The 25,440-nt window shown below is 41.3% G+C and overlaps 1 protein-coding gene across 1 annotated transcript in view; it reads right to left on the minus strand.

The window, feature by feature from the left end:
• SIPA1L2 (signal induced proliferation associated 1 like 2) overlaps positions 1 to 25,440 on the minus strand; it is a 135,616-nt gene that overhangs the window by 100,624 nt on the left and 9,552 nt on the right. Inside the window, exons 2-4 of the mRNA XM_065401456.1 lie at positions 13,891 to 14,024; positions 10,638 to 10,826; positions 4,691 to 4,865 (exon numbers count right to left, since the gene is read on the minus strand). Of these exons, the coding sequence (XP_065257528.1) occupies positions 4,691 to 4,865; positions 10,638 to 10,826; positions 13,891 to 14,024 (498 nt within the window). The remainder of the gene's footprint in view (positions 1 to 4,690; positions 4,866 to 10,637; positions 10,827 to 13,890; positions 14,025 to 25,440) is intronic.

Raw genomic sequence — 25,440 nt, forward strand, 5'->3', positions numbered from 1 at the left:
TTTCAAAACTAATTTCACCTGACTATTTTAGGCCCGGATTCAGCAAAGTACTTAAGCATATTTTAGATGCTTTGTTGAAATGGGGCCTTGAACTGTTGACAACCTGTATGACAAGTTTCAAACTCATAGTTAAAACAGCCATGTTAGTATCTCCTGAAAAAGATTTAAAATGGAAAACAAAATTAACTCTTATTTAATTCAATTTTTCAAAATTTTGTTTTTAATAACTTTGTATTTTAAGTATAATTCAGTGGCCTGTGTCTGTGGCCCCAATCCTGAAAATACTTATGCACATGTTTAACTTTAAACACCTGTGTAACACCACTGGTTTCTATACCATATTTACATTCTTAAAACTAAGTTCATATGTAAGTTTTTCAGGACTGAGGCTATATATACACAGTACAATTCCCACTGAAGCTTTTTAATTAAATAAGCACAAAATTTCAGCCTAAGTTATTTTCCTCTTTATTTCAGCATCTTCCCTGGAAATACAATCTCATTTAAACCTTTGGATACTGTTTTATAATACACCTCTACCCCAATATAACGCTGTCCTCGGGAGCCAAAAAATCTTACCACGTTATAGGTGAAACCGCATTATATCGAACTCGCTTTGATCCGCCGGAATGCGCAGCCCCGCCGCCCCGGAGCACTGCTTTACCGCGTTATATCCGAATTCATGTTATATCGGGTTGCGTTATATCGGGGTAGAGGTATATCAGCTTCTCCCTTTCTGTTATTTATTACAGAGAGGCAGCTCCCTTACCTGTAATTTGAGTTGTTTTAAGGTAGCATCCCTATGTAGTTTAATACTTTTGGTTTAGTACCTTGGAAATGAGCTAGTAAGTCTATGTTGTAAATTTAAGATTCCCCTTATTTGGGACAAGTTGAAATAATTTGGCTCAGATGATGTTATAATGGGCACTTGGTAGTGCCCATTGTAATTAAGATTACAGAATGGTTGCTACTAGAAACACATTTTCATAATTTTTGCTTATAATTTTCCAAAACGTTTCTTTTTAGTACCTCATTTCTGCCGGACTATGAATTTTGTTTCAGAAAGTTTGAATAAAATCCCTTCAGCCATTCTGAGCCAGAGTGTGTGCAACGGGGTGTACCAACCCCGCACTGGGCTGCTGGGGGCAGACAAATCATTGTGGGCCCAGGCGACCATGCACCCTTTCCCCTGCTGTGCATGATCCAGGTGGAGAAGCCAAATAAAAGGAGGCAGCCCAGCTCAGTCGGGCGGGCAACAGAGGAGGAAGGTTCCTGCAATGCTCCTGGCAGTAGAGCCCGAAGACCTGGACTACCCTCCAGGTGACTCGCAGATGGCGGAGACTGCAGGGGAAGCCAAGCCACTGCCTGCTGAGGAAGCTGCTACCTGCTCTATGTCCCAGCCCAGAGGGAAGTAACGCGTATAGACTGTTTGTTTTGCCCCACCCATGGGCCATAGACTGATTGACATTTTGCCCTGCCCAGGGGGCTAATTCACCAAGTGCCACTGCTGCCCCAGCCAGGAGGCTGCAGAACTCTAGACTGTTTGCTTACCTTGCCCTGCCCAGGGGCTGCAGACTGCTTGCTGTTATTCCCCATCCAGTGGGCTAATTCACCAAGTACTACTGCTTTCCCCAGCCAGGAGGCAGCAGGGCTCCAGGCTGTTTGTTTGTTTTGTCTGCCCAGAGACCACGGACTAGTCGTTTAAGTGACCCCGTCAGAGGCCGAGACCCACCTGGCTGAAATTAGCCACTTAACGGGAAAGCCCGACGACAGGGTGACGGGATGTACCAACCCTGCACTAGGCCAATGGGGGTGCCCCAACTCGACATGCAGGGCCACCATCACAGAGTGAGATGAGAAAAACCGGAACAGCGTCCTCATCCAAACAATGGTAGCAACAAAAGCAAGACCCCAATTCACTTTAGTGAGATATGAACTTCAAACACTAGAGCAATTTCTTCCACCTTCACTTTCCTTTTAAGGAATATAAGGAAATAAATTGTAAAAAGCTTTGTTACTGCCACTTTAAGGTTACATAGTTAAAAGTAATGAAAAATTCAAGATATGAAAAAGTTAAAGTTCCAAGAACAATGTTAACGTGACTCTGTTGTACATAGTATTTTCACTCCTGTTTTTCTGTGTAAGCATGTAGCCAGTTATATTACTATTTATGTTATAAAACATATCATGAAACATACAGGGTATGCAATATGGCAGAATTAGAAATGCTGCCTTAATTTTTTTTCCATTTCCTGGTTTTGAAATTTAGAATTGTACAACCTTAATGTTGCACGGATATGTTTTTCTGCATTTAATATATGCTGCAGATCTGCATGTTATGGCCCAGATACATCCAGTTACACCCATCAGAATAATATGTATGATAAAAACTAGTAAACAGTGAAAACTGTGCAACAGATCAATTGAAGGATAAATAATCCTCTAGTAAAAAGGTCACATTAATTCATAAACTTTTGAGGAATGGAAGAAAGTTTAATTAGTTACAGCACTATAAAAATGAAAATGTAAAACATCAACAGCAAATGTTATGGTACTATTATGCCTGGTACAGGAAGTACTGAAAAAGTGGCTAATAGAAAAAAGGAAGATCATCATAGAGCATTTTAAACTCAGTCTGTAAAATATGGAAAGATTAGTTTATTCTAACGGTAAGCATGGCACTTCTGTGACATTCACTATGGTTTTCAGCAAAAAAGAATCATATGATTACACAAATGGAAAAGGGTCTACTGAAGCCAGAGTTATATACTCCTCCCTTGGTGTTCACACCTCTACTGCTAGCAGAGCACCTCACCCTCCCTGACTGAACTAACCTCGTTATCTCCATACTGATTTATACCTGCCTCTGGAGATTTCCATTACTTGCATCTGAAGAAGTGAGGTTCTTACCCACGAAAGCTTATGCTCCCAATACTTCTGTTAGTCTTAAAGGTGCCACAGGACCCTCTGTTGCTTTTTTACAGATTCAGACTAACACGGCTACCCCTCTGATACTCATCATAAAACCAGAGACAACTTGTTTGTCAGTCATCTTGATTTCACTCCCTTTCAGACAGCAACATAGCATCTGATAGCATCTTCAACAACATACAGCAGTTAGTAGCATACCGAATTATGTTACTGAACTCCATGGGGCAAAATGTATCAGCTGTTTGCTTTCATAGCAAATCACGATAAGTGTGCGCTGAGAACATTGCAGGCACTAAATTTGATGACATCATATCAGCATATATTTTGATATGTAGACTGTGCCTGATGATTTTCAGTCACACTCTCCTTGTGGTATGTCCAAAAGATCATTGAGTCATTTTTTTCCTAATGTGTGTACTGATTCCAGAAGACTTGAGCCAAATCAAAGTATTGCTAACCAGTATATGCTAACAATATTTCTACATGTTAATGTCAAACAAGAGAAATTAATAACATGCTTCACTGAAACAGAATGCACTAACCATGCCATTATCAAGAAGAGATTTGTATTAACATTATCCTGGCAAATCCCAAAGGAATGTGGCCACCTTGCAAATCTAGTAGTAACAGCAGTATTATTTCAAAAAGAGACACTATGCTAATGAAAAATGCTCCAGTTATGTCATCTATAGTATATTGGTAAGTTCCAATATCTGTTTGTAGGCCATGCCAACTTCAACAGTCAGGTTGGCTGAAAGCTGACACTTGGTAGATTATAGCAGTAATAAATAAATCCAAGCAGTACGAAGCATTAAATAAATGTAAGCAGTAGAGATACCTACTCTGTATTTCACCAAATCACGTGGATCTCATGTTAAAATTATTTAAAAACCGCATCAAGCTAAAAGAGATGAGTTCTGTTGACCATACACCAGCTTGACGAACTCAAATTGAGGTGTTCATGGTTATACATTGATTGCATTGACCCAGTCAGAACATGTCAATGGCAATGCACCAACAATGTGAGCTTCAGCAGAGTGAACTGTCATGTCTATGGTACACAGACTAGGTTGATATCCATATTTCAAACATATCAATAGCAACAAGAGAAACTTATCCGAAACTAAATATATGCAATAAATTTCTTATCCTTTTGCACTGTTGATCTATAGTGCCTATGAGAATGAAACTTAAGAGCTAGAAACAAATCTCAAGCCACAGAAACACCATAGAAATCAGGTACGTGTTTGGATGTTACATGAAGAACAAGAAAATGTTTGTTTCATTGAAAATACTGGGTCTTTCTTCTAGTATGAACATTAATCCACAAAATCCGACATCAAATGAGGAAAAAACTGTCCCTTTTCCATCACTTCCCCTTCAACAATATATAAACTTTCACTTTTCCTTTTCAGACTAAGAACCAAGAAGGTAAAATGTGAGTCAATGATATTAACATAGTTCTTTTTTCATAGTTGTAAACATAACATAGGTATAAATTTAGTCACAAAGTTGCTACATCAAAGCAAGAGAAGATTAAAGCACCAAAAGTTTCTCTAATTGTGTCACAGTAAAGAGTATTAACCTTTCAGATTTAAGGTATTCTGTATATAGCATCTATGGGAATTTAAATTATTATAATATAATCTTGCTAGTCAACTCCCAAGGCCAGGTGTATAGAACAAGAGCCAGAATTTACAAAAGACGCTTACCTTTGGAGAATTATAGACTCCTCCCACATGTTAGAATTACAACTTACTTTTATTGTCTAGCTGAGCTCTGTATTTACTAAACCCTTTTAGCCGTACTCTCTGGCCCAGAAGATCAAGGAACTCTTCAAAAGCCGGCCCTGCTGTCTCATTGTTATACATCTCTTCCTCTGTGCTTTGGCCCGCTTTGCAATAAAGGACCCCAATCTTGTGCTGAAAACTCAGCTGAAATAAGAAAAGTAAAATTACAAATGGCAAAACATGGTAAGCAGTAAAACAGAAAAATAGTAACTATTAAAACCACAATTTTATTTCTGCAATAGCAGGCAAGGATTATTTAATAAATATGATCAAATAAATTATTTGAGAACGTGAGGAAAAACTGAGATGACTTTTCTATATACAATTGATAGCTAAGTCAAATGTCCAGTATTGCATGCTCTACAATTTTATATCTTTAATTGGCACTGGCTGCACAATTGTTTTCTTTCACAGTCCGGGAACACAGCAAGGAGTCTATTTTTAGAGCCCTGCAAATCCACGGGTATCTGCTTTGTATCCACAGAGCATTTTTGCAGATTGCAGCGCAGATGCGGATACAAATTTATCCGCACAGGGGTCTGCAGCACAAACTCACCCAAATGGAGTGGCTGTCACCCAGACTGCAGGCTCCAATTCAGTTCTCTGAATCACGCAGCAGCATTCTGGGAGTTTTAGTCTCCAGCTTGCTCGGAGGGATGAGGTAAACTACAACTCCCAGAAGGGAGTGAGCCAAGCACCATTTTGAAGGTGGGGTTGTTCTTTAAATGAGCAAACAGCAATGGCTACATGCATTAGAGTCGCCATAACTGCGTAAGGGTGTCCGAGCCCCCCAAGGGAGGGCTGCATAGAAGGACCCAGATTTGTAGCCTCCCTGCCCAGAGTGGGGAAGGAGGTATGGCAGGGACGGAGCAGGTGGGTGGGCAGGAGGTGTCTGGAGAGAAGTGGGGTTGGGATGGTGGTTGGGGGTTTGACACAGCCCTGTGTCTGCTGCGCAGTGACCCGTGGATAGGGTTACCAATTGTCTAATCACACAAAACACCCTTGCCCTGCCCCGCTGCCCCACCCCTGCCTCGCCCCTTCACTGAGGCCCTGCCCCACTCACTCCATCCCCCCTCCCTCCGTCACTTGCTCTCCCCTACCCTCACTCACTTTCACTGGGCTGGGTGCAAGAGGGGGTGCGGGGTGCAGGCTCTGGGTGGGAGTTTTGGGTGCGGGAGAGGATTCAAGACTGGGGAAGGGGATTGGGGTGCGGGAGGGGGTATGGGGTGCTGGATCCAGGAGGGGGCTCAGGGCTGGGGCAGGAGGTTTGGGGGGCAGGAGGGGATGAAAGGTATGGGCTCCGATCAGGCAGTGCTTACCCCGGTTGGTGGCGCAGTGGGGCTAAGGCAGGCGCCTTACCTGCCCTGGCCCAGCGCTACTCCCAGACGTGGCTGGCACATCCCTGCTGCCCCTGGGGGGGAGCAGGGGGTTCCGCGCGCTGCCCCTGCCTGCAGTCACTGCCCCCGCAGCTCCCACTGGCCGCAGTTCCTGGCCAATGGGAGCTGCGGAGTCAGCGCTCAGGGCAGGGGCAACACACGGAGACTCCCTGACCCCCCTCCCAGGGGCCACAAGAATGTGTTTGCTGCTTCTGGGAGTGGCGTGGAGTCAAGGCAAGCAGGGAGCCTGCCTTAGCCCCGCTGGACTTTTAGCGGCCTAAAATCTCCCGGTTTGGCTTCTGTAGCCTCCGGGAGTTAGAGCCCAGTTCCAGGAGTCTCCGTTGGCAACCCTACCAGTGGAGCTGTTTAGAGCCGTGCAAATCTGCGGATATCTGCAGACAATTTTTGTAGATCGCGGATCAGCTGCGGATATACCTTTTTGTATCAGTGCAGGGCTCTATCTATTTTCACATATTTTTAGCATTTAAACTTCAGCTAGTTGGTCCCCTGTATGTCAAGTGCTTCCCCATTCCACCTTTCTAATTATATGAGAACAGCCATTTAAAAGACATGCTTCAAATGAGTACTGTAAATAGGTTTTCACAAGATTAATTTCTTTCATATGCATCAATAAATCTTTTTTCCTCATAAATGTCTTTTGCAAAAAAGTAATTTCCTATTTTCTGACCATCTTCACATGCAGAGATAGCTGTTATATGCACAGTGTACTGTAAACTAAAAATCAGACTGCAATTGAATGTTGTTAAAATCTCAATACTAAAACATTGTTAGATTAGATGGGATTATTTTCTTGAGAAAAGTACTGACTTATTTTTTGAGCCGGATTCATGAGACAACAAATAGGAAACTCCCATATGAGTGGATTAGTCCTGTTAGTCTTTCTACCAGCTATTAGAGCTCCACAAACGGACAGAGATCATCAGTCACACCAGATTCCCTTAAGACATTTATCCATACACACTTTTCACATTTACTATCAAGTTCTAAAGTACTTCCTTAATCAAAATTCAGGACTACTGTCTAGGTCTGTAGAATAAAGAATATATAATACTCTTCCTGTCAAAGTACACTCAGGTGACAAAAATCTACTGCACATTAGGCATACAGAATATAAAGGCTACAGTGCTAAACATACTTCAAACCACGTTAATTCATGGGTGTGATATCGCACTCATGTTTTATCGTGGCAACTGGTATGAAAAGTCATGAGCTAGGAATGGTAAAAAAGGCAAGCAATGAAAATATGGCAAAAAGAGTCCTCATGAGAGTGGCTTTAAACCTCAAATTACCTTTATCTTCCCATTTTAGTAATAGCCGTGCTTGTACTAAATGAGTGGGCAGTTATGAAGAGTTAAACTATGTGGTTTGTGTGCCTTATTTTTTATTTATTTTTTAAAAGAAAAACTCATCACTCCTGGAGGAATAAAAGCTCTCATTGCCAGTTTACAAAACTGGTCTTTTGTGCCATCATGATGTTACTGCTTTTCTGAGCTCCTGCTCTGTTTGCCTCTCATGCAGCCTAGGGTCCAACTTGGCAGCACTCAAGATGCTCAGTAAAATTGGCTTAATTATCACAGGCACCCACCACATACAAAAATCCTCAAATGTCAAAAGTCATGGATATTTTTAAAAACTCTGGAAAGAATCAGATTCTATGCATCTCATGACAAAGAATACAGCAAATCATCCCTTGACTTCTATAGGGCCAGAATTTCACTCTTAGTTATTAAATTAAACCTATCAATGGGACAATTTCTACTTTGTTTTTCTGATATAAATCTGGCCTAACTCCACTGGTACTGAGAACAATTTCATAATACTATCTGTTCTGACTCAGGGCAGATATTTGTTAGTCATTACCTAATAGATAATGCTTTAGCTACTGAATAAACATCAGCATGGTTATGCTTGATGAGAAGCAGATCACACTCCATTTATTAAGGGAATGCATAGATGACAACTTCTGGATCTCTATCCTACACTGTTCAACTTTTTGGCTGAGATGTTCAGAGGAACCCAGGGAAGTTGGGTGCTCAACATCAACTGAATTTCAGAGCAATTTGAGCACCAATTCCCTTGGACCCCTTTGTAAATTCCTTTGTTCCAGAGAAGGGCAAAAAGATTCACATGCAATAAGAACACTCACTATATCCTATCACCAGAAAAAGGAAAGAGTACAATTATTAAAAATATTCCATTCTGATCTCGAGATGAACAGGTGGCTTTTCCCATAAAACCTATGGTCAATCCGATGTTGATCTAATTGCCTGTTTCTCACAACAAATAGGAAAATACAGTCTCTTTATTTACATTCTTGAAAGAGGTTAATCATTCAGTTCACATCTATTTTGCTATTGTCATCACAGGAACAACAATTTACCCACAACAATTACTCTGCTCCATAAGCCACACTAGATTTCATTGGACACAAAACCTTTGGTAGAAAATGCGAGGAAACAATTACATGCAAACACTGGCTCCCAAACTGTGGAAAAGCTTCAAACAAACATTTCCTACATACCAGTCTCTCAAATGACTATTACCCTGGTGACAAAATTAATCCAGTAGACCATGGTTCACATTAAAAAAAAAAAAAAAAAAGTGGCTGTACAGCCAGCCATCACCTTCAGTTACCATGAAAGACTCTTTTTATATTTGCTTGATTAATAAACTCAATGCATTAAACACCTAAGAGGATTAAAATCACAAAAGGATCTCATGCTAGTTCTATACACAGCTTTCTGTATTTGCCTCGGTAACTATCTCAAGATAAGAAGCAAAGAAGAAATACTAAAATAATATATTCATACCGATGACAGCACATTTCACAACAGAACTGAATTCTCAATACTAAACATCAGGCATAAAAAAGGAAAAATGAGGAGTGTTGTATCTCAAAGTCATGAACTGATTATTATAACATTACTTTGGTTAGTTTGACTGCTTTATGCTTCCACAATGGACACTCAAATTACAGTCCCAATTTATGGCAGTGGATGATGGCAATGGGTTCTATAAATGCACCATACAGTTTGTTTAAAGAAGGAAATGCCTTACATTGCCCCAAATGTGATTCCACTTTGGCCAATTAATATCATTGATATTATGAGCTGGAACTCACTTGAGTTTAAACAAAAAAGATAGCTACAATGATGTCGCACCCGAGGAGCACTAAGATTAAAAATTGGCTGAATGCTCCCGATTTCCTTTACTGTTTTTCATGAACTCTGACAGACCAAAGGAGAAAGTAAAAACATTATGCAAAACACACATTAAATTTAAAAACATATATTTGGGAATTTATTAAAAATTCTTTTTCTCCTAGGAGAGCAAATGAGTAGTGAAATATAGAGGAAATGGGTATGCAGAACTGACATTCTCATAGCTAGGAACTCTCTATTGATCTACAACTACTCTGTTACAACTAAAAGAAATGAGAAGAATGCCTTGTATACACTAACATGTTAGACACAATCACTGTATTTCATACTGAATTAATACTGAAAATTATTAAGACATGATAGTCCCTTATTTTTGCATGTGCAACGATCATTTATTTAAAATTAAAATCTTAAACATTCTTTGCATAGGTGAACTAAAGGGTATTCATAAGCTAGTCCTTCACAGATTATTCAGAAGCAGTAAACATGCTTGGTAGTCTTTGAACAGAGAAGGTTCACCTTACTGAATCTGTTAAATCTCACCATTATTCACTCTGAATTTAAAGTGTACGATTGTTTCATTACTGATGCAGTGTTAACCTGTTAGATAGTTTCAATTAGAATTTCAGCTGTTTGAACTATCAAACATTTCACTCCACTGATAAGACTGCTACAGTGAATAAGAGTGCTAATTATAAGTTAAAATATGAAAACTAACTTGGGATTCATGGGACTATGATATAAGTAAACCTTATTTCTAACTATAATACATCTGATTTTCCGAAGTGCTGAGCACTTCCAGCTGCCATTGATTTCAGTTTTAGATGTAGAGACTCATCATGATTTTATAAATCTTTAGAATTTTACCTACTCTGTCTAAGAAATATATATTAGTTAACCTTTATGTTCATATCCAATATTTGCACATAGAAAATATGGACGTCAATCTGTGAAAACCATTTTTGTGAAATTTTTAAAAACATAGCATTAACTATATTCTCTCTTTCTCCTTACTCTTGGGATTCCCTACAGGCTACTTGGTCTTTCCCAAATTGCAAGTCAAAAAAGGCATATTGCTTGGGGAAAAAAAAACAAATTATTGTTCAAGTACTTGTAATTCTGGCAATAAGGCATTTTTCTGGAGTCATTGAACCATTACCTGTCACCATTCTCATTTTGTCATTAAAAATACTCCGCTGTTTGTGAACGCTTCTTGAAAATAGGGCAAATGGCTGTTCAAGAGAAAATATATTACATCACAAATTCGTGTTTATTTACAACACCAACAAAAGATTGAAGGAAAAGGTACATGTTCTTTCAAGTGGATAGTCTTCAGAGAGAAATCAGACACTACATACCCCTTGTTCATCCAGTTTAAGCAGCTGTTCAGAGACTTTGGGTGAGCTGGAAGCCTGCCTCAGGCACTGAATGCTCAGCTCTGGTATTACATATTCCAGTACCTCTTTGAGAGGCAGGCCTCGTGCTGTGCCATGTCTCGCAGTAGATGGTATGGCATCTTCTAATATTGCTCCTCTCAATGTAGTAAGCTGCAGCAAGAGTGGAAGACCTCATTGAATATTTATAATTTTAACACTATGCTATTAAAATACAATCTTCAGGCTCTGAAGTGGGGACGAGGGGTGGGGAGGAGACATGTTTAATTCATTGAGGATATTGCAAAGGTTAGTAAAGCAACTTAAACATTAAAGAGGAAACAGACATTTGTAACTGCTAAACAAAGAAGTTAAATATAGTAACACTAGACTACGTAGAATTACTAGAAAACAGAAATTTTGGGCTGATACTCAAATCCAGAACTCATTTCTTTTGTTACTAAGGCTGTGTCTTCATTGAAAAAAAGGTGGGCCTTTTTACAGCAGGATAATTAATGTGCATTAGCCATCCCACTGTAAAATCCTAGTTGGACAAGGCACTGTACTGTTAGGGTATGTCTACACTGCAGATTAGGAGATGTGAGTGCAGCACACAGAGACGTATCCTGATCTAGTTAGATCAAAGCTAGCTTCAGTAACAATAGCAGTGAAACTGCAGCAGCATGGGCAGCAACTGCTTGAGTATGTACTCAGGGTCCTATGCAGGCAGGACTAGCCCAGCAGCTGCCTGTGTGGCCATTGCTTCACTATCATCATTACTTGACCTAGCTTTTGATCTCTATCAGAGATAGCTGGGGTACACCCAACCGTGCTGTTATCACACCTCCCAGTTGTAGTGTAGATAAATCCTTACTGTGAGGTAGTATAGGTAGCATAGCCACAGGCAGAAATATAGTGTTGATCTCACAGTTACAACTACAGTGTCTCATCTCTACTAAGAGTTTACAGTAGAATAGCTAGTGTGTATTAGTTATCCTGAAATTAAAAAAAATACAAAAAATAACCCCCCCCCCCACACACACACACACACACTTCTTTTTAATAGTGAAGACAAAGCCTAAGTAGTCTACAACACATTATATATGTACAGTGGAAACCCGAACATTACAGTTAACAGGAATAGAGCTGGGCAAAAAATTTTGGACAAAACTTTCACTAAAAAAAAATGCAGATTTGGGTTGGCTAAAACATTTAGCAAGTTCATGCTGAATTCGCCAAATTGTTTCATCATAACAAAAAAATCCCCAAAAATCTAAATGTTTTTGTGACTGAATGCTCTCCTGATCCCCTTAGAGGGAGGGGCAATGGACCTAATGTATCTGGACTGTCCAGGGGAGGACTGGACAGTGCAGAGCACATGTTTTTTGGGGAAATCTGGGACTGGGCATGTATTGGGGTCACCCTGCAAATAGTAATCATGGCTTCTGGAAGCCAGAGCATGGCTAGTGTTTGCTGTCAGGCTGCTGGGGTCAGAGTTGCTGGACCAGGGCTGTGCCTATACACAGACTTTCTGGGTGTTACCTGCATGCTGGCAGGCTGTTTGTCAGAAGCCCACATTGGGAGCTACAGCAGCAAAGCATTTTGAGGCACCCCAGATTGCAGGGCAAGTGGTGACAGCCCCTCACTGGCCTAGATTGTATCCCAGAATGACAAAGTTTTGTTATGACTTTTTTAAAACAAAATATTTTGAATTTTGAAACTTTCCTTCAAATCACCACTAAAAATAGGATCCATGGGACTCATTGCTGTGATAAAGGAAGAATGAACCAGTCTGGGAAAAAAATACGAACTAGCCTGAATGTGAAAGTCTTGATCAGGTTTGATAAGTATACCTCCAATACAATCAAAGACCACTTCTACTTCAAACAGGATCCACTATTTTTGCTTCAGTAAGGTATTAGCATTCCCTCTCCTTCCATAAACCACGTACTCGGAAGAGATTTGGTATCCCATTGTTATTCCAGACCGCAAATATAGTACATCACTTTTGAAAAGATAGGTTTCAGAGTAGCAGCCGTGTTAGTCTGTATCCGCAAAAATAACAGGAGTACTTGTGGCACCTTAGAGACTAACAAATTTATTAGAGCATAAGCTTTCGTGGGCTACAACCCACTTCTTCGGATGCATATAGAGTGAACCATATATTGAGGAGATATATATACACACACATACAGAGAGCATGAACAGGTGGGAGTTGTCTTACCAACTCTGAGAGGCCAATTAAGTAAGAGGAAAAAAACTTTTGAAGTGATAATCAAGATGGCTCAGTACAGACAGTTTGATAAGAAGCAAGTGTGAAAATACTTACAAGGGGAGATAGATTCAATGTTTGTAATGGCTCAGCCATTCCCAATCCCTATTTAGCCCTGAGTGTCAGGGCTAAATAGGGATTGGGAATGGCTGAGCCATTACAAACATTGAATCTATCTCCCCTTGTAAGTATTTTCACACTTGCTTCTTATCAAACTGTCTGTACTGAGCCATCTTGATTATCACTTCAAAAGTTTTTTTCCTCTTACTTAATTGGCCTCTCAGAGTTGGTAAGACAACTCCCACCTGTTCATGCTCTCTGTATGTGTGTGTATATATATCTCCTCAATATATGGTTCACTCTATATGCATCCGAAGAAGTGGGTTGTAGCCCACGAAAGCTTATGCTCTAATAAATTTGTTAGTCTCTAAGGTGCCACAAGTACTCCTGTTATTTTTGAAAAGATAGCATTTTTAACAGCCATTTTGAAACTATACACTTGTAACATACTTTGAGGAATAGTAAACATCTTCAAGTTCCTCATCCTTCCCTTTTGTCCCAAATTTCCTTCCTGCCACAAGAAACCTAACACTCTCCAGAAGCACCTCAGTCTAAACTTATCTTCCCTTGTTTGCTGTCTGCCCTCTCTGGTTCTCTATCTGTTCCCTTATGGGTCCCTCTGGATATGTACCTGCAACCAATTCAACTGTTCTCAAATGGTTCCCAACCAAAGGAAGGAAGCACTTCAGGAAGCAGGAAAATAAGCAAAATTTTGCTTCAGGAATTAGCTCCAACATGTATTAATGCTACCAAAACACACACCTCCCTGCAAATGTATTCATCTGTAAAATCTTTTAAAAGTCAATTCCCAGATCGATGCTAGCATGAGAAAACAGCCAGTGTTCTAAGGGTCAACTTCTCTTTTACCTCCTTCTCCCCATCAAAACAGCACTCAATAAACAGTACCTCACTTGTCCTGAAAGCTATACGATAGTTGAATTGAGATCCTTCTCTCTCCTTAGCATCTTCAACCTTCTCTCTCCTGATGCTGACTGCAACAGGACCTAGATTTTCATCAATTCCAAAGTAGTTCTGATGCTCTGTAGCACAAGAGAATGAATGCAAAAAGGAAGAGAATAGTGAAGTGTTAGACTTATGGCTGCATCAAATCTTACAAGAGAAGGCTTACAGTGATAAACAGGCATCCACTGTTGCTCTGTGTGCCATACAATGGCTTTTCTATGTCTAAACATTGTTTGATAGAAGAGATTACATTCTCTAGTTAAGATTAGAGATGCACAAGAATCAAAATATCTGGTAGGACAAGTTCCCAATAGACAACTAAATCACATCCATTTCTCATGAGTAGACAAGCAGCATGTATCTTTCAAAATATATTGCTTTTTAGTAATATTTTAAGAGTGAACCATTACAAGTGTCATGGCATGCTTTATCACTGATTGACAATTTGTGTCTTAAAGCAGTATAACAACTGTCAGAAATGAACACGAAGACTTCGTTGTAGTGGGTGGAAACAAAATAAGTCTGTAGTTGGAACTGGAAAATAACACATTTTCTAAATATTTTACTATAACAATACAAGCCAATATTTTATTTATTTTAAATAAAATGCTGTATTAAATTAATCTAGGTGGATCAGTGTGGAATAATATGCACAAACAGCAAGTTTTATACATATTAGAAGAAAGTCTGTAGCTCTAGTATCATTTACCAGAATCAACTAAAACACTGTGGGTTTTTTTGTTTTGTTTTGTTTTTAAATAAAGTAGAGATAGAAAATAATTAGATAGTCTTGTGGTTAATGCACAGGCCTGGGAGTCAGAATACTAACAATACCATAAAGAATTGAAGCTAACAACTTTTCAGTTTATGGCAACCTGTTAATTTTGTGAATAATGAACTAAAGCTAGTTCCTCTAATTTTCTTCAGATTTCTATTTTTGGCTATTGCTCACTTCAGCACATTTTTTCCAGGTTCTGTGAATTAATTGTAAGTAGAAGCGTTATAGGAAATGTTCACAGAAGTGTATTTCAGGGGAAGATGAAGGCCTAGAGGACTGGTAATGGAATGCAGACCCTTTTCCCACTAGCTTACCAATTTAACTACAGCTCAGATTGAAAACAAATGAAAATTGTTAACATTCGATGGCCTTTCAGGGATCTATATGATGAATTGGTGGTCTCCCAATGGAAAGCATCCACAACAGCTGATACCCTTGGTTCCTCCAGGAAATAAGGACCATCACAAAACCTCACCACTTTCTTCTGCGAATGCAAGGCACATTTCTTTGACCTTGCCTTCTCTTACATAAACTCACAGTAACATGTATATTTATATTAAAAAGATAAACACACCTTACAAAAACACTCCACTCCACTGAACATGCTTCTCCCTCTGGGAAGAGAATGGGGGTGGAGGGGAACAATATGTGACAGATGTGTAGTCAAATTGTAATGCACTACTGGAAGGTGCTCAGATACTATGGTGATGAGCATGGTATATAAAAAAAATACTATATAGAACAGAATAAACCCTTGTTAACAATCCTGGAAGTGACACTAAGGATCAAAGGGGCACAGAGACTGAATCATCTTCTCATGCTCACAGGCTACATGTTTTTCCAAAGATGAGTTCAGTCTCCAGTACTGCCAATATGGCACTTTTCACAAGCATTACATTTACTTTAAATTATTTACTTATTTTTTAAAAAAGCAGGAGAGAGGTTAAAAAGCTCACACAGGAGAGAGGTTAAAAAGCTCACACAATCCTAAATTGGTCAATAAGGCAAATCTTATTTTTGGTAGGTTACTCAAATGAACTCAACGTATTTGTATAGATCACAAAAGTATTTTTTAATTTGGTCTGGTATATCTATAGAATCTAAACATTTACTATCAACAGGAATTTCCATAATTGCACATTCAAGCTGTGAATAAAGGCAAGCACCTTACTTAAGGTTCTCCTATCCTTAGTTTCTGATGCAAATCAAGAGAAAGGTATTCCTTTAGTTACTAGGTTTCTACCATGTAACATAAGTAAACACAAAGCTTTGTGCTTCAGCTCTGTCCTTTGCCAGGAAATTAAAGCATCTCTGGACAAAGTGTATTTCTTATGGTGGTGTCTAAAGTGATAAAATCATCCTGTCAAAGTAATTTAAACATTCATCTTACAGTTTATAGAAAATATCTGCACATGATGTAAAATAGCAAAAACTCTGCAGGCAGAATAAAGGAAGACTGTTAACTCCTCCAAACATACAACTTTATTGAAAGATTTGCTTATTCATCCATATTATATTTACCTTGTCCTTGTGGATTCATGGGACAAGAAACCTGAATCATAACCTAGTAACCCGTTTAATGTTCAAAACAAACAAAAAACATCCGATTGAAATGACAATACATGGACATAACATTTGTCTGGTAAATACTTTTAAGTTATACACAGTTCGGACTTTTTCATTTTTAAATATTCTGACGGCACATACCGTTTGGGATGCCCTCTCCTGCAGAGCCATAAACAAGTTTCACCTATACTATTCAGTTAACTTCACTTGGACAGTTAAATATATTAGAAATTAGCAGTGGCTAGTTTACAAAGGTTTGTTCATGTGTCTAGGACAAAAAAAAAAAAGGTGAGAAACTGTCAATCTTCGTACCACAATCTTGAAACTCATTAACATCTCTGAAAGGTTTTCTTGATAACTTGCCACTGAAATGGGTTCTCTCTTCCATTTTTGAAAACGTTACCAAACATCTTTTAAAACACGTGATTCTCCACCACCAAACCTACAGAGACCGAATGTGTCAAAAGATAGGAGACCAACTTTAGGCTCTAAAGTACATTTAGGAGCTTAAATAAATAGACTGATTTTCGTAAGTGTGCTGTGCACACAAACTCCCATCACCTTCTAAAAAAGTGGCTGAAGTGCTCAGCACTTCTGAATATCAGTCCACTTATTTAAATAACTAATTATGGACTTATGAAACTAAATTTAAACTACCACTTTTGAAAAACTCTTGGCTAAAAAAGCACTTCTCAGCACAGCAAACAAAAACACAACCAACATGAAATTTCTAGGCCAACTCATTTTGAAGATGTGGGCAGAAAAAAACAATTGGGAAAAACACAGGTTGGTAATAAGGTAAGCAGTTGTAGGAGTTGCTTCTGGTGAGAAAGGAAACTTTAGTAAGAGAAAGTCCCACATCCAGAGCAAGGAAAAGGTGCCAACATGTTTAGCCAGGTCTGGTGCTGCCACCTATCATTTTGTCAGAAAGGAGATGCCCAATCAGTTCTTTATATGTACTAACTTTCCCATAAAACTAATTTTAATGATTCCCCAAAGCTTTAGACTTGGGAAACCATCAGACAGTACCATATGGCTATGTAAAGACATGAGCCTCAAACCAAAACCCCAGATCAGAACTACAGGCTTTGGAAAAGTTGAGAACTACATCCAAACTTGGCAGTTCCAGCTCATCTCTTGTCCAAAGTGGGAGACATTCAGAAACAAACTTAAAAATTCAGCTAAATATATTAGTTTACATTGAATCAAAGGTGGTAAGTACGATGCTTTCAAGGAAGAGAACTCAACGAGTGAGGAGGTGCATCTAGAAAATGAAAGCATGGTGAAGACACTGGCCTTTCATCTTTGGGAAGGGGATTTTTAATGCAAGACAATTTTTTAAAAATGTTCCAAAATGCAAAAAAACAAAAAATAATAATAATAAAAAAGTTAAATACAATGATTTTTCCAGACTGAAGAGAAAAGAGGAAAAAGCAAACAAAACAAAGTTACTCTCTATGGCACTCTGTATCTCAAAGCCGCAACCTGGAACCCCCATATTCACCACTGACATAATTATGATGTTTTCATACAAAGTATGCCTTATGAGGTATCATTTTAAAAGTCTTGATCTATTGAACATTAATATCCTTTTGGATTGCATGCTCTATCATTGTATGTAAAGCTATGAAGTTTTGTTACATGTGTATTACTGATATATGTTGCGAGGTTGGGAACAACCACAACCAGCCTTTCAGGTATAACAATGGAGTAGCCCAGGGGTGGCGCAACCTGTGGCTCCGGAGCCACATGCGGCTCTTCAGAAGTTAATATGCGGCTCCTTGTATAGACACCGACTCTGGGGCTGGAGCCACAGGTACCAACTTTCCAATAGACCGGGGGTGCTCATGGCTCAACCCCTGGGTCTGCCACAGGCCCTGCCCCCACTCCACCCCTTCCCGCCCCCTCCCGAGCCTGCAGTGCCCTCACTCCTCCCCCACCCCCCAAGCCTCCTGCACGCCACGAAACAGCTGATCAGGAGGTGCAGGGAGGGAAGGAGGGGGCAGGGCTGCCGGTGGGTGGGAGGTGCTGGCAGCGGGGGAGCTGATGGGGGGCTGCTGATGTATTACCGTGGCTCTTTGGCAATGTACATTGGTAAATTCTGGCTTCTTCGTAGGCTCAGGTTGGCCACCCCTGGAGTAGCCAGACAGCATTATTGGCTCATCAACACCCATCAAGGAACGAATCCACTATCCCAGGAACTGTATACAATGGAGACTTCTGAGAGAGAGCATGTATACAATGGAGACTGCTTGACCCACGTCATAAGAAAAGATCTTTCCAGCAAACTGGAAGAAACTATAAAAGAGGGGAAGTGATACCATGACTTGGCCACACTCCCCACACAACTCAACACCTGGAAACACATCTGGAGGATAAAGACTTTGAACTGGGGAGGGTGGGCCCAAGCTGGAAAGGAGTCCCAGTCTGGGTATTGAGGAACTATACCATCTGTCAGGGTGAGCCACTGCTTGATTCAAATCCTGTTGAATTTGTAGAACTCAGACTGCGAATTTACTTTTATTTCTTAGATAACCAACTTTGATCTCTACACTTGCTACTTATAAATCACTTTAAATCCATCTTTCTGTAGTTAATAAATCTGTTTTATATTTTACCTAAAACAGTGTATTTTGGTTGAAGTGCTTGGGAAATCTCAGATCAGTTTACGAAGGCTAGCATGTGTCCTCTCCACGTTGAGGGAGGGGCAGACTGTGCAATAACTTATACTGATCAGGCTTCGGGTGAGGGCAAGACAGTACAGTTCTGGGGTGCAAGGCTGGGGAGCTGGGAGGAATTGGCTGAAGCCTCTCTATTGTTGGCTCATGAGTGTCTGGCAAAGCATTCATATAACTCAGTTGGGTGTATCCCTGCCTTTGGATGTCTGAGTAAGTGCAGTACCTGCCAGAGGTTTGTGGCTTAGCAACAGCATCACAGTGTGAGAGGGATACCCCAGGTTGGTGGGACAGAGGGCTCAGCAGTCCCAGAGTACAGGTTGCACCCTATGGACCCTGTCATACTGTCCCAAAGCCCTACAATTCAAATATCTAAAAGCTCTTCATTTTTTTCATTTTGGAGTGTATAGAGGTCAATTTTCCTTCTAATACAAGAGTCCTATTGATATTGAACAGATCTCATATTCATAAAATTCCATTTGCAAAGAGAAAAGATGGTCTCCAAGCAGGGGGTTGACCATGAATTGTGTCGTAAAAGATCTTAGTACGACCGGATAGTCACTTTGATAACCTCTGTATTTAAATTACTGAATGCTTGTTTCTGTCTGATTTGGATACAAATAGTCTTCTAAATATCCTATCTAGGTAAAAGGCTAATGCCCTCCTGACATATAGGGTATGGAATATGGCTTCTTCATTAGTCTGGTATGTTTTTTGGGGGGTGTGGGGGTGGGGAGACTAGAAGATGAATGGTTTGATTAATATGAAATTCTGAGGACATCTTAGGTAAAAAATCTTTGATGGACCTGCAGTAACACTTTCTGGTTATTACCATAAAAGGGGGATCTGCCATTAAAGCCCCCAAGTCTCCAACCCTTTGGGTAGAAGTGAATGCTACCAGAAAGAGAGTCTTCAGTGATAAATCTAATAAAGAACACGTAGCTAGTGGCTCAAAAGGATGTTTCATACTGCATTTAAGGACTAGGTTCGGATCCCAGCTAGGAGTACTATTTCTGATTTGTGGGGAGATATTAGACAAATTTCATATGAATCTTGCCATAGCTGGGTAAGTGAAGAGTGAAATCCCCAATGGGTGTGTGAAAAGCTGTTATTGCTGCTAAGTGAATCCTAATGCAATTCATAGAAAGACCCAATGTTTTCAATTACAACAGATAATCCAATACTTTAAAAAGAGGAGAGCAAGTCTGAAAAATCTGATGACTATTACACCAAAGATGATATTTCCATTTCTTGGAGGTAAATACTTATTTTATTAAATAGTAGAAAAGAGTCTACAAGGTGTTGTACCTCTGATGAACAGGATACCTCTATTCCGGAGAGCCATCGAGGAACTTATTCTTGGAGCCTCACAATCTGTAAATTGTGGTGAAGTGTCTGATCTGCAGCCTGAGTCAGTAAGTGAGGACTGATTGGAAGCCTCCATGGAGGATAAGGGGTGAGTCTGATTAGATAGGGATATCAGACTTGTCTTGGCCACATTGGTGCAATTAATATGACTCTGGCCCACTCCTGTTTCTTCTCATTGAGAACCTTTAACAATAACGGTGTTGGTGGATACATGTAGTGAAGTCCATCAGATGAGAAACGTATCTCATAGGGATTGGGGATTGAGACCCCCTCTGGAGCAATACCTGACGCATTTTGCATTGGCTGCTGTAGCAAATAGATTGATCTATGGGAACCCCCACGCTAAGAATACCACTTGAAGGACTCAGCTGTTCAGTTCTCATTTGTAATTTAGAAAGCAATGTCTGCTGAGGTCATCTGCCATGGTTTTCTAAATACCTGGGAAGTAAGAAACTGTGATGACTATGTGGTTGGCTATGTACCAATTCCAGAGTTTTATCACTTCAGCACAGAGAGATGTGGAACGTGCTCCTCCCAGATGTTGATATAATACATGCATGCCTAGTTGTCTGTCATTTTTACTGACTTTGATCTTATTAGAGGGAGACCGTTTCGGCAAGTATTTTTGACCACAATTTCTAAAACATTCATGTGGAGAAGATGCTCTTGTAGTGACCATTTGCCTTGCACCTTGTGAGGTCCCAGATGTGCCCCCCAAACAAAAAAAGCAAAGCAGCTGATGTTATCACTACAGTAGGGGGGTTCTGAAAGAATGGGACACATGCACAAGTTTTGGTCGAGTCCTTCCACCAGCTGAGTGGCTGCAGAACCTATTGGGGAACAGACAGTAACCTGCCTAGGCTGTGCTTACTTGGTTTGTAAACCATTCAACACATCCCTGTAGACCTCGGAGATATAATCTGGCATGCTGCACTACAAAGATGAAATATGACATATTTCCCAGCAGCTGAAGACAATCTCTTACTGTTATTTGAGGACTGCCCTGAATCTTTGAGATGAGATTCAGTAGTGTGATAAACCTACTGGAAGGAGGTACACTCTGCCGGTCACTGCATCCAGAGAAGCTCCTATGAAGTCGAGAGACTGTAGAGGAGTCAAAAAGGGCTTTGTGTTTGATTTGAAGGCCCAGGCTATGAAACAGAGAACACATTTTTACTGAAGCCAACATTTCCTGATATAATCTACCCGATCATCCTGATACAGGAAAACATCTATACCCCAAAAACATAGGTGGGCATCAACTACTACCATAATCTTTGAGGATATCCTAGGTGCCAAAGGGAGCACCCAGTAGAGGTAGCGCTTCTTGCTGATTAGAAAATAAAGAAACCTCTTGTGTGAAGGGTGAACAGAAATATGAAAATATGCTTTTTGAAGGGCAAAAGTCATGACCTAGTCTCCTAATTCTAACAAGGAAATTATTGCTGTAAGGGTCACCATCCTGAATTTTTGCTTTTTTTGCATACTTATTTAGAGACCTGAGGTCTAAAATTGGCCTCCATCCTTCATTCTTTTGGGGAATCCGGAAGCACTCTGAATAAAATCCCTTTTCCCTGTGCTGTACAGGAACTGGTTCTATTGCTCCTAAACACAGAAGTGAGGCCATCTCTTGCATCAGCAATTGATCATGAGAAGAGTCCCTGAAGAGAGATGGGGAGTGGGAAGGGGTAGGAGGAATAGATTTGAAATGAATAGTGTAACCAGATGTTATGGCTTCCAAAAACCATTTGTCTGATGTTATATTTTCCCATGCAGCCTAAAAATGGGAGTAGTGGCATCCAAAAGGAGGGAGAGGTGTAAGATGTTGCAGCTGAAAAACCCAGTCAATTGGATGGTTGACTTGACCAAGCCATCAAAACTGTCGCTAGGAGGACGTAGATGGCTGAGAAGATAGAGCTGTAGCTGAGTCCACAATGAGCTTATGATCATCATAAGGGGAGGTCTTCCACAGTACTCTAAACCTCTCTTTGGAAGCCCAACAGCTGCAACCAAGATGTTCTTATGACCACTGCAGTGGATATAGACTGTGTTGCAGTATCTGCAGCAGCCAAGGAGACCTGGAGTGATGTCTTTGACAGGAGAGGACAGTCTTGTATAATGGCTCTCTGGCAGGTGATCAATAAAGGAACTAAATTTGTTATAATTTAAATAGTTGTATTTGGCTACGAGTGCCTGATGGTTCAGTATTCTGAAGTGAAGAGTGGCTGAAGCGTAGGATTTGTGACCAAAAAGATCAAGCCTCCTGTGGTCCTTACTGTATGGGGTGGATTTGAGGAATGTTGCATGTGTTCATTAACGGTCTCCACTACTAGGGAACTTGGAGCTGGATGGGAAAATAAAAATTCTGATTTCTTGGCATGGATATAATATTTTTTTATCCACCCCCGTGAAGGTAGGCAGTGAAGTAGCTGGAGTTTACCCAACTAACTCTTAGCAGGCTCGATAAGAGCTTCATTGACCGGAATGGCAATTCTTATAGATGTCAAAGTGTGCAAAATATGTAGGAGTTTGTGGTGGGACTCCTGAACCTCCTATAAGGGAATCTGAAGTGTGTCAGCAATTTCCTTCATCAGCTCCTGAAACTGCCTGAAGTCATCTGCCATAGAAGGTGGTGGAAGAAGGACAGCTTTGTGAGGCGATGAGGTCGTACTAGTGAAAGGTGTCATCTCCTAATCTGCTCTTGCTTCTTGCTCCTCAAAGGCTTCCTCCTCTGGCATAGGTGGTGGTAGAGGAGGTTGAGGCAAATGGGCCCTTCTCTATTCCCGCCGGTGGTGCAAAGACCTTGTTGCAAATTGTTGACAATAGAATGCCCAGGGTCCTAGCAAGGCCACTGAGGGGGCCCAAAAGGCATAGGTGGAGTCATCCATCTGTGTTCCTGCTGTGTGGTTGTCATTTGAGGTCTATCCTCCTGTAATTTGTCAGTGTAGGAGGGAAAGCGATGTGTCCTAGAACAGACACTGGAACCCTGCATCAAAATTTGAGAATCTGAGGAGTCCTCTTCCACATGCTCCAAGGGTGGTGGTGGTGGTGGTGGGAATAGCTATTCAGCTTGCAAAGTAGATGGGAGTGAATATGATGATCTAGATCAGGGGAGGGCAAACTACAGCCCGGGTGCGCATCCTGCCCTCCAGACATTTTAATCCGGCCCTTGAGCTCCAACCGGGGAGCAGGGTTGGGGTCTTGCCCCGCTTGGCTCCCAGAACCAGTGGCATGTCCCCCCTCCAGTTCCTACGCATAGGGACAGCCAAGGGGCTCTGCATGTTGCCCTGCCCCCGTAGCTCCCACTGGCCAGGAACCATGGCCAATAGGAGCTGCAGGGGCGGTGCCTGCGGACAGGGCAGCGCACAGAGCCGCCTGGCCGCGCCTCCACGTAGGAGCTGGAGGGGGGACATTCCGTTGCTTCTGGGAGCTGCTTGAGATAAGCACTGCCCAGAGCCTGCACCCCTTATTCCTGCCTGCACCCCAATCCCCTGCCCCAATCCCCCTCCAAACCCCTCAGCACCCTCCTGCACCCCAAACCCCTCATCTCCAGCGCCACCCCAGAGCCCACGCCCCCTCTTGCCCCCAATTTCGTAAGCATTCACGGCCCACCATACAATTTCCATGCCCAGATGTGGCCCTGAGGCCAAAAAGTTTGCCCACTCCTGATCTAGATGATAGAGGGGTCAATGACCAAGAGAGTCTTGATGCCGACAAACCCCCAGCACTCGTTAACAGAGGAGACTCTGGCTCTGAAGACACTATTAGGTCTTTGGGGTACCTAAATTCTTGTGGTACCAATGGTATCAAATATGGGGTCAAGTGAGAACCTGGGAGGACGGCTTCAGTCCCAGTGCAGCTGGTACTTAACTTTTGGCATTTGGGTGAGTCAGCTCTGATTGCATGAGTACCATAGGCAGCCAAGTAGTCTTTTGTACCCTTGACTTTAGTGTTACCTGTACCAAGTGTTGTTCAGGGATGGGCTTAGAACTCTCTTCAACAGTGTCTTTGCTGCTCTGGGTACAACTACCCGTACTCGGTACTGAGTTTATCTTAGATGACTGACTCTTCTTCCTTTGCGGTACCAGTATCAGCCAGAGAATGCATGAAACTCCCCTTGGGATGTGCGGTCTCCATAGCATTCTTGTGAGTCAGCGACCAAGGTATTCTTGGGCCTGGTCTACACTATGAGTTTAATTCGAATTTAGCAGCGTTAAATCGAATTAACCCTGCACCCGTCCACACAACGAAGCCATTTATTTCGAAATAAAGGGCTCTTAAAATCAATTTCTGTACTCCTCTCCGACGAGCGGAGTAGCGCCAAAATCGATATTGTCATTTCGAATTAGGGTTAGTGTGGCCACAATTCGATGGTATTGGCCTCCGGGAGCTATCCCACAGTGCACCATTGTGACCGCTCTGGACAGCAATCTGAACTCGGACGCACTGGCCAGGTAGACAGGAAAAGCCCTGCAAACATTTGAATTTCATTTCCTGTTTGCCCAGCACAGGAGAGCATAGGTGACCACAGAGAGCTCATCAGCACAGATAACCATGCAGTCCGAGAATCGAAAAAGAGCACCAGCATGGACCGTACGGGAGGTACTGGGGGGTTAGTTTGGTTTTTGCAGGGATCTTCCCTGATACCAGCCACGCGGTGGGGGGAGGGATAAAGCGATCATCCCAGAGAATTGGATGGGGGGGGGGGGGTTAGTTTGTTTTCTGCTGCTGAAGGTTAACAGGAAAACCGCAGCAGTCAACGGGCTTTGCTTGGTATGTGGGAAAGGAGGGCGCAGAAGCCGAAAGACAATGGCTTACCATGGGCGCATGCAAGCCGAAATCCGTTGCCCGGACCTGCATCTGTGATCTCTAACACCAAAGCCACAGACACTCAATATTAAGATGGAAAATGCGGCCTTGTACTGAAATCACATGTGCTATGTAATGTGAATAGTATTTTTCACCGTGAAAGAGTATAAGCATTGTTCTGTAAAATGTGTCTTTTTAAAAACTTCTCTCCTTTCTCCATCCCTCCAGCAGCTGCAAATTTTTCAAGCCTCCCTCCTCCGTCCTGAAGGCTATCTCAGATAAGGCGGCGGAGAAAGA

The sequence above is a fragment of the Emys orbicularis genome, chromosome 3 (assembly GCF_028017835.1).
Source record: "Emys orbicularis isolate rEmyOrb1 chromosome 3, rEmyOrb1.hap1, whole genome shotgun sequence".
NCBI lineage: Eukaryota > Metazoa > Chordata > Testudines > Emydidae > Emys > Emys orbicularis.